The 10,849-nt window shown below is 32.0% G+C and overlaps 1 protein-coding gene across 1 annotated transcript in view; it reads right to left on the bottom strand.

Moving 5' to 3' along the window:
• Positions 1 to 2,774: 2,774 nt before the first annotated feature.
• The window catches only part of PPP1R3A (protein phosphatase 1 regulatory subunit 3A), a 50,758-nt gene continuing 42,683 nt past the window's right edge, over positions 2,775 to 10,849 (bottom strand). The window contains exons 2-4 of the mRNA XM_006910613.2: positions 7,188 to 7,246; positions 6,965 to 7,089; positions 2,775 to 5,144 (exon numbers count right to left, since the gene is read on the bottom strand). Of these exons, the coding sequence (XP_006910675.1) occupies positions 2,775 to 5,144; positions 6,965 to 7,089; positions 7,188 to 7,246 (2,554 nt within the window). The remainder of the gene's footprint in view (positions 5,145 to 6,964; positions 7,090 to 7,187; positions 7,247 to 10,849) is intronic.

Raw genomic sequence — 10,849 nt, 5'->3', positions numbered from 1 at the left:
ATATATCCTTTGAGATATATATCATATATATATCATTTGAAATAATTTACTATTAAAATATTGGAGCTCAGTAGGGAAATATGACTACATTAATCTAATGCTCTTGAACGTTGAAGGGTGAATGCCATTTCAATGACTCATTTCTTCTTACATTGAAAAATATATTGAGATATTGATGGTTTACACAGTTTTGATTTTTTTCAATAGTTTATTTTACTACCTACACTTGCTTGACTTGCCATTCGAGATATAGAATTTTGTTTCTAATAGTCAGAAGCCCAGCAAGATAAAAGGTGATGGTTATTATATCAGATTTCTTACCCACTATAAGAAGAAAATGTGCAATGCATTTTCCTTGACTTCTTCTCAGGCCACACCCTCTTTTGGCTCTTAATCAATACTTGAGAAGACACAGTGAAGGCAGTTATGTTTATAGAGATCATCTTTGCCATGATGATTCTTTATGGTTAACCAGGAATTGCAAGTTCTTCCTGAGATCTACTTTTCTTTTTATTCAGCATAATGATGTGACCAAAACATATTACAAAACTCTACCTCTCCACCTCACAATAGTTTTGTAAATTCTTATGACTATTTCAAATTCTTCATAAGCAATGTTTGGAAAGTCAGTTAAATCACCATTTTTTTTTTTTTACATGCAGTATTTAAGTATTTAAATCCTTTGAAAGTTCTATTGTCATGTTATAAACATTCATGAGAACGTTTAGTGTTAATATTACCAAAGTCAAATAAAAGAGGTAAAAGAAGTTATATTCTTTAATGTATAAAGGAATAATTGCAGTTTGTGCACTTGTGTTCATGCAGCAATGTAGTGTTCTTTGCATTAATAAGATATGGCATATTAACTGAAACTCTTAAAGGTAGAATGCAAAAACCAAGCTATTAAGGACTGTAGAAATGCTGACCTTAACTCCATTGTGATTTAGATTTGTCAATAAAGTTATCAGGACAGCAATTTTAGAGATAATATTCTAGGTATAGCCTACAGTATTCCACTTGTATTTAATGAAAATGTGCTTTTTCAATCAAATTTTTGCCATAAATTCTCCTTCAGGATATTTTATTTGCTAAACTAAAAAGTTAAAGTCAAGTATTTAATTTCAATGGGACTCGAGACAAGCATGCAATTAAGGGATTTGGAAATAGTTGTGTACCTAAAGAAAATGAAGAAACTCGTTTACTACCATGTGAAAGTCAGTTAAAATGTTTCATTCTCATTTTGTCCTCCCATAATTGCATGCGTTTTAGAAGTATGGGATGATTATATATATTACTTATTAGCTACACATTAATTTTCTCTCTGAAGATCAATGCTACATGCTTTATGAAAGAAGTTTCATGAAAAATAAATCACCCAAATGTGCTCCCTTGATATAACTCTCTTCCGTATTCCTGACCATGTCAAAAGTGTGAAACTACATACTTATATCTCCTCCCTGAGGACTAGCCATTCAGGGTATCAAAGGAAGTGTTCTGCCATAGAACAGAGCACAGGGTTCTGTATATAGCAGTTATTCAGTAAATGGTCATTGAAATTAGTTGTATAAGAATTTTTGAATTACCCCACGTGACTAAAATGACTAGTTTCATTATTTCACGGACTTAGTCATAAACAACAACGGCAGCCAAAATCACTGCTTTAGTAGATATTCATTTCTCCCTCAGTAGATTTCCATATCGATTTATTTGCCTACTTTAACATTTGAGCTATCAGCTAACAACCCGATAATTATATAATATAACTAATGATTACTTGTTTGTTGTCTAAATGTACCTTGAGGAATAATTATTGTCATATAATGAGAAAAGGTTAAAAATTTGTTTGAGGAAAAAAAATACTACCAAGTAGAATAGTTCCTTTGGAATATTTTAAATTATTATTATCATTAATGCTTTATGCTTTATAGGTAGAAATTCCTTCTAAAGTAATGCTTGTAGAACTTTAAAATTTTCAACTCTGAATAATGGTTGAGGTTGAAAATGTTCAACTGTGTTAAATAGTCTCTTTTTATAAGAGAAAAATTGCTTAAAGACAGGACACTCAAAAAATTTTGTAGAATCAAAAGGTCATCTCCCAATTGTTTCAGTCTACCAGATTTGATTTATGAATGCCCCAACTTTGTAGGTATAAGGGAGGTAAAGGGTATGTATATGGGTGTGTGTAAAGAAAACAACATGTTTCTTCAATTTAAGTTTACACATTTTACTATACATATGTGTTGTTCTTAAAAATATTAGAGTTGAGGATTTGATCTATCAAAATGTGCTCATAAATGACACAGTGGTAAATGCAAATTTCATGGTCAATACTAAAAGGCCAAAAAAAATCATCTGCTATCATCCATGTTTTATCTATTTTTAAAAACCATAGAGGGAAAAATACTCTCTGGGGGGAAAAAAAAAATGAAGCTTTACTGCAAAAGAAATGAATGCAAGAATTGGCACTCTAAGTAGTGAAGAGACATGAAGCATTGCAACTTCATAGCGTGCTAAGGAGCAACAGCTGTACCTAATTTCAACTTGATGTGCTTCAGATCTCATATTCATATAGGTATTTAATGATCCAAACATAATGGTCCTATATAGAATAATTACTTATATAAAAGAGCAACTTCATACACATTCTTTTTTAAATGATCCTTCGAGAGAAAAACTGCACTGGCTCTTTGAACAATGAATAGTCTTTTTCACCAATCCAAATGTTTGGGGCTGAATAGCTTATCTTTGAAGAGAGAATTATAATAGTGCTGATATTACTTCTTTTTGACAGACTCTTTTTGTCTCCCCCCTTCCCAGGATAGCCAGTACAATGAAAAAAGATAGAATGCCAATCCAATCATTAAGTCATACTGATAGATGGTTATAAGAAATATCAGAAACAAAAGAAAATAAGGTATTTTAGAGTTGGCATATTTCAAAAGCAGAGATTCACTGCTTTGAGCTTGACTTTCTTGGGCAGAGAGATTAGCAGTAGCAGAGTTCTCGGATTCCTTGTCACCTGAGAAGCACAGTGATTGTCCAGAGTTTATTAATTCTTCATTTTTATCCATGTTCTCAATAGCTTCACTGATTAAAATTGTTGGCCCTAGAGATTTTTCTACATTGCTTTCTTCTTGTTGGAAAATCTGGCCTATACATCTTTCTCTCCTACTACCTGAACTTTTGGGAACTTCTTCAAGTATAGACCCAGAATATGGGTTCTTCTCAATACCCTGGATGTCACTTGCTGGATTATAATTATATCCTGATTTAGTAGGGATAGATTGAAGGATCATGGTAGCAATTGAATTCTCTACAGCAATTGACTGTTCATAAGATGATACTGGAGTTTTAGCATGGTGATCGGAAACATGGGAGCCATTCCCAGGAACTCTATTAGTGTCTGCGTTTAAAGCAGAATGAGTAATGCCATCTATACTCGTTTCCTTTGATAATTCTTGGACCTGCCCATGATCTCTATTTTCTGGAAATATTTTTTTGTCTGTTGGCAACATTCTGAAATGCAAATCCAGATTTGAGGCTACTTTTTCATTGCCTGTAATGAACTGGAAGGATTCTTCTGCAGATGTTATATCTCCAATGCGAAGTTTCTTCCTATCATGTAAGTTCCCAGGATTGTACACAGATATGGTTTCTTTCTTTTTCATTTCATCTGCATGTACATTACAAATGCCTAAACATGATTTCTTTTCAAAATCATTGTCACAGATTACACCTACTGTATCTCCTTGACAAAGGGTATAATGTGAATCATCATTTCTCCCTTCATGTGGATCAAATGCAGTTTCCTTTACCTCGATGGGCCTGTCACTCTGTGCTGTCTCTTGAGGTAGCTTAGCAATTACTGCTTTTTCTCTAGCAGACATGCTTTCTAGAGTACTTTCTGATGTTGTCTTAATTATATAAGCTGTATCTGCTTCTGCTTTCTCAGTAATACCATGATTAGCTAGAGAAGACAGTTCACAGCTCACTGTTTCTTGGCAGGTAAACAATTCTTCTGTAGGAGTAACTTTCAAACTCTTCGTATTATTTTTTCCCCCCCATATATCTTCATAATCTGCTTGTTCTTTGATCTGCTCTGTTATATTTGTCTTACTTTCTCTTACTTTTCCCTGAATTTCCAGAAAATTCTGACATTGTTTATGCTGTGTGCTCGTATTCTGATCCTCGGGATTAACCCAATCTAGATTTCCTTCTCCGACTTGGAAAAGATATTCATTCCTCAAAACATTTCCATTTCTTGGTGAATGAACTTGACCAGTCATCCCTTCTAAAGTAGTGCCTTTAGTAGTCAAGAGATCAGGCTCTGGGATTGTTTGCACAGCTTCTTCCAAATTTAGATTTTTTTTTGGTGAATGAAACAAATCTGCTCTGATTGCCTGGTTAGAGGTTGTGGTATCTTTACTCAGCAGCACAGTTAGTTCTCTGTTACTAGCTCCAACCCCTTCCACACTTATTTCAGAGTGTCTTGCCTTTTTTTGGTCATGTAAGATTGACTGAAAATTTTTGCTTTGCTTTCCATTATCACCTAAATGTATTCTTTGTTTCTCTTTCTCATTCTTACCATTCCCATAATCTTTCTTGGAAGATTCCTTTTCTATTGATTCTTCTGAATGGAAATCCGAATGGAAATCTCTTTTTAAACATTTCCAATCTTTTATTTTAATTTTCTTAACTCCCCCTTCATGTTTTGTATTAAGATTGTCTGCCATTAGTTGATCTGAGGAGGGACAAGTTATTTGCACTCTGCCTCTCCTTTGGGCTGGATTAGCATTATCATCCAATACTTCTTTGTTGCTGATATGTAATTGCACTAATTCATCACTGCTAGTATTTCTCAATGGTGACTTCCTTTTCCTCATACATGAAGTAATTTCCTCTGAAGGTTGATGACTATACTCTTTTTCTGTAGAATATTTTTCATTGCCAGGAAAATTTCCCTTTAAGGAGCTCTCTGCTGATAAACTTGGAGACAAAGTCCTTTTAAACAAGTCAGTGTGTACTTCATCATGGATATGCTTCTTCTCTAACCTCTCAGCTTTATTTGGAAAATTGACTGGATCCATTGAAAATGTATTCTTTTCATCTCTGGAAACCGTACTTCTTATTAAGCGTTGTTTTATCTTGAGGAATAAAAGCAAGAAATAATGACCAAATGATTTTAAATATACAAAATAAATTATAGTTTTCATTAACTTAGCTACTAATTATCTGCTAAATTTCCTTAACTCATTTCGTTTGTGGATGTAGCACAAATTCTAGAAGCCCAATATTTTGGGGGAGATCCTTGTAGGCTATGACTTGGGAATGAGATTAATAAGAAAAGGGGCCAAAATTAATCACTCTCTTTCCCAGCTTCCAAACATCACATTGTATTATTCAACTATTCTTACTTGTCATTTCACTTTCTCCTTACTTAGGATATACACATTGATAGCTCCATGCTAATCAATTAGAGAGCAGCTTCCTGGGTGCCCCTTGCTGCATTCACAGTTGCTATAGGTGTCCCTATTACAGTTTCTCTTATTAATATGTTTTCTGCAAAACCTCTGCAAACTATTAATAGCAAAACGTCACTCAAAGAAAAGTGAGGGAGTTAATGTCTCTGCAAATTCTGTTTTAATGACCCTCTGCCAACTGGTACTCAAATGTATTTGAGCTCTTCAGTGATGCCAACTGTCAGGATTTAACAGTGAGATGCCTGTTTTTTTTTTTTCCCCCTCATAACTGACATTTGCATGATCTCAATAATTATATGCAAATCTTACGTTTTCCCCTTCTTCTCACATAAGGCTCATGTTACTTGTCAACTGCACAGCTGTCTTGTAAGCCAATGCCTGTGGGTTCTACAGATTTGGTTGTATTTCCATCTATTATAGAGCTTCATTGTTTTATGCATTAACATCAGCATGGAGCAAATTAGCATCTAAATTATAGCTCTGAGTTCATTTATTGGATGTACAATCTCAGTAACTTCTAAACAACTTTTATATTTGAGCCTGCTCATTGTAATGCGGTGTATTGGTGAAGTATATGATTTTTCAGGGCCCTTTCATTATAGTCTGTGGTTTGAGAAAAAATGGCGATGTTCACTTTCAGCTGGTGAGAATTCTCACACTGAATGACAACTTTGTAGTTTCTTAAAGGTGAAGCAAAGTAAATTGCATACTTTAGTGACTCAGCTTCTATATCACTATAGAAAAGGGGGAATGTGTGGGGAAAGAGATGAGCTCTTTTTCTTTTCTGTTTCAGCACTGACACTTAAAGAGGCAAAAGATAAGTTGAATTTTATGACTTGTTTACTCCTATTTCTTCTTTTGTAATAAAAATGTTATCTCAACCATATTCCTAAAATTCCAAATAGATTGAATGTCCACCAAGTGTGAAATTTATAACAAATTTAATTCTAAATTATACAGTACTGAACTTGTTTACTGTTTTAAAATATAGCACAGGATATTTTCTGTTTATTTGGTAATTCAAGATTTTCCAATGATATGGAAGTTTGAGATTCTCAAAGATGGAAGTAAAAAAAAAAATGCTGCTAAATTCAATACTTGTAGAGATGGACAGAACTCTAACAATCATCTAGTCCAGTCCTCTCATTTTACAGACAAGTTTATGCTAAGTGTAAACTTGTCACAAAGATTAGAAAGGCACATCAGGATATTGCTACTTCTTCTGTAATTCATACAAACTATTACTCAGAACTGCTGGTAAAGAGATAAGACATGAATGTCATTAATTTACCACTGCAGAGATCAGAAGCAGCATACCGAAATCAAAGTGCCCTGTTGATCAAGTTAGATACAAGAACAGAATAGGCTGTGCTTTCACATTTGCAAATTATATTAGTTAAAGCTATTGAAAGGCCAGCGTTGTAGTATCCTTGAAGCATAAATGGATTCATCTTTTCTAATACCGTGGCAACCAGAACACTTACCATTAACTCTAATTCTTTTTCATTATGTTCATCATGTTCCTTGTTTGCATCTTTTACATTTTGATTACAGGTTTCCAAGTCTTCCTTCTCCTCATGAGAACAAATAATTTTGGGGATATAGGTATCTGAAAAATTAATATAATTGTACCTATGTAAGATTGTTATAATTGTAGACTATAATAAAACAGATAGATTTTGTTTAAAATTAAATAAGAAAGATTACCTGTAATCTTTGAATTCTCAAAGTTATTCTCATATGATGTTACTGATGATTCTTCTTTACTGTTAAATTTAAAACAAAATGTTATGCATATTTCTAGGTCTATATTTTCTAAGTATTTTCATACAGGGGAATTTCAAACCAGTAACAAATCAAATAAATATTATATAAACTTTTATATTTTCTTTCATTACTTTGTGTGTGTGTGTATATATATTTTTTTTTTAGTTTAAAAGACTTTTATTTAGTATGTTTTAAAAATAAAATTGACCTCTTTGAATGATGCAAAAGTATATATTAGTTGTAGAAAAATTGAAAAATAATTTACACAATTTACATAATTTTCTTTCTAAAAATTATTATGTTGCTCATATTAAAACATATAACTAAAATAAAAATATATGTAAATGTAGATTATTCCATCATTTATGAATTTAATTTTTGCAAGTGAAAACATTTTTCTCTTGGTTTAAATGATAAAGTTTTATGAACTGGGAGTTCATTTGTCGTCCTATAAACTGCTTTCTTCCATCTTCCTCACAATTCTTTTGGTTTGAAACTTTTAGCTTTCTTTCTTCAGAAAAGAAGAAAAAAACAAACTTACTAAAAACTGAAAGGCAGCTAAATTTATACTCAGTTAAAAGACTTTATGTGTGTATTGCCACAGGCCAATTTTACCCCCAACACTTCAGATTGCTCATATGGAAGCATATATTTTACATATGATTTATGAAAATTATTTTAAATGATTGGGTTACACTCTCTTTTCCATGATATTCTGATTGAGAAAGATAAATACTTTTACTTTCAAATGCAATCCGTTTGTAAATATATTTGTGGAAACATTAGAATTTAGATATGTCCATGACACATCTAAATTCAGGCAAGAACAATGTTAGTGAAGAAGCCCACTTTATGTGTAGTTATGTCACAAGGAAGCCAGTCAGAAATGATTGGCCCAGTATTCGCATTTTCTTCTTCTGTTTCAGTTGCATTTTCTTCTGGTAATTGGTCTCAATGACTTCTTCTGCAATAAAAAAAAATCTAGAGAGTTGGCAACAGCTGAAAAATTTGTGTAATACAGTCTGTTCTTCATTACATGGACAATGTTGATCCAAATCCCAGGAAGGCTAATCTTCTTTCAACTATCAAAAAAATCACAAATTCTTCTATGCTGACCATATAGGAAGGTAATTCAATATTGTATATATTTATGATGCTTAATTTTAACTTAAACCAAAATATTTGGTACCTTCCAGTGGTCCCATGAATAAAAATAATGTGTGCATATGTGTGTGTGTGTGTGTGTGTGTGTGTGTGTGTGTGTGTATAATTTCATTAAAAAATACAGGATTTACATAATGGATGCTGACTTAATCTAAAAATCTATGCTATTTAATGAGGCAATAACTATGTAAAGATCCAGTTTTGTGAAATACACTGTAAGCTGCCACATTTTCTTTCTCCATGTGCACAGTATCTATGGGCTAAAAATACATAAACCATTAAACATCACTTAATTGTTCCTGCTTCCTCTTTATTCCCACAACAATGCAGAAAATCTCATTTGTAGAGGGGAAATAATAGCTATTTAAATCCTTTTCTTTTTGCCTAACCAAAATGCTGTTGATCATTTTTCTAATTTAATTCTCTAAAATATTTCAATTTTAAAAAATGATTACATCCAAAAGAAAGGAACCTACTTTTAAGACATTTTAGGGACAAATAATTAGGTGCAAAACTATGTATTATTATATTGAAGTCTTATAAAAACTTGCAAATGCAGAAATATGGGGGAAATCTTAGATTCATTAATAAATATAAGAAAGAGAAGCTGAAATAGATGAAATTTAAATATTATATCAAATGCTTATGAAAAGAACTAATAGAAGACATGTAGTAAGACTCTTACAAGGAAAAGAATAAAATGTTATCAAGACCCAGAAAAATGGAGAAATATATCATGTTCATAGATTGGAAGAAGGTATTTTGAAGATATTCGCTCTAAAATTGATCTAAAGATTCAATTTAATTCTAATCAAAATTCTAATAAAATTTTTACAAAATTTGAAAATATGATTCTAAAGAGAAAAGGACTAAAAATAGATGGAATATTTCTGAGAAATAGCAGGAAGAATGAACCTGCTTTACCTAATTTCAGGAGTTCTTATGAAGATTTAGTTAAGACAGCAACTTTGGCACAGAGATAGAAGAAGACTGAGAACTGAGTAACTGATCTACACATATCTAGAACTCTGGTAGATAACAAACGTAGCATGTCAGAGAGCCAGGAAATAAGGAACTTTTCAGTAAATGGGAATAAGGAAAATGGCTACTCTTATGGGAAAAGATGAAATTAGCATAACATTTTTTCAAAAACCAACTCCAGATCAATTGTGATCTTAAAGTAAAAAACTTTGAAGTTGTTAATGGAAAATATATGTAAATATCTTTCTGATCTCAGAGTAAGAAATGTTTTCTTAAATCAGAAAAAAATAGTGACATAAAAAAAGATTATCAGTTTAAATTTATTAAAATCTAAATCTTTTGTTCATTAAAAGATGTCTTTATAATGAAAAAATATAAATTAAATACTAGGAGAGATACTTGATTTACACAAAATCAACACAAATAAGAATCAAGAATACATAAAGAACACTTACAAATCAATAAGAAATCACGAAGGTTTCAATCAAATCAGACAGAAAGTAACATACATTTCACAGAAGATAAAATAAACATAGCCAATATTTACACAAAGGTATGATCAGCATTATTAGAGAACAAAAAAATACAAATCAAAACCACAAGGAGATACTATTTAATTGATAAAAATTGCTCTTAACTGCATAAACTTAAACCAACCCAAACGCTCATCATTAATAAAGGAATAGACACAAACCTATGCCATATTACAAAAAGGAATTTTATATAGCACTCAAAAGTAATAAACCACAGAGACCTACTAAAACATGGATAAATCTTACCAAAATAATATTAAATGAACAATTCCAAAACATTACATTGGAGGATATTCTTTTTTATTAAACTAAAAATGACTAAAATTGTTTAAATATATATACCAAGGTGCACATAGAATATTTTTTAAAATGTTATATAAATAAGAAAGCTTGATTTTCAAGATTATGATTTCCTCAGGTAGGGCAAGTTAGGGAACAGGAATGAGGAAAGAAAATGGTTAGAAGTCAATTATTGTCTTGAGTGATAGTTTTGCAGGTGCTTATTACATTATTAAAATATCTAACTAATTGAAGTGTGGAGAAACATGGCTGAGTGAGAGATGTCACCAGATCTCTCTTCTTGAAACAATAATAAGCTGAACATCAAAAACTCAACAAAAAACACCTAAACTTCACACCAGCACGTCTGAGCATGAGATCTGTGCATAAGAGCTACCACAGCAGAATACATTTCCATTAATGCCCAGAAGAGAAATAGTCCATTAAACACCATAAACAACCAAGGTGACAAGTCATTTCAGAAAGAAGAAGAAAAATCTCCAGAAAATAAGCTTACAGACATAGAAACATGCAACTTAAGTGACAAAGAATTCAGGATGGTGCTTCTGAAAAAACTCAGTGAGATCCAAAACAAGTCATATCAACAATTTAGGAATTGAAAAAGCAACTAGATGAGCAGAAGAG

The sequence above is a fragment of the Pteropus alecto genome, unplaced genomic scaffold (assembly GCF_000325575.1).
Source record: "Pteropus alecto unplaced genomic scaffold, ASM32557v1 scaffold22, whole genome shotgun sequence".
Taxonomy (NCBI): domain Eukaryota; kingdom Metazoa; phylum Chordata; class Mammalia; order Chiroptera; family Pteropodidae; genus Pteropus; species Pteropus alecto.
The sequence above is the reverse complement of the archived record's forward strand: the minus strand, read 5'-3'. Positions and strand labels throughout refer to the sequence as shown.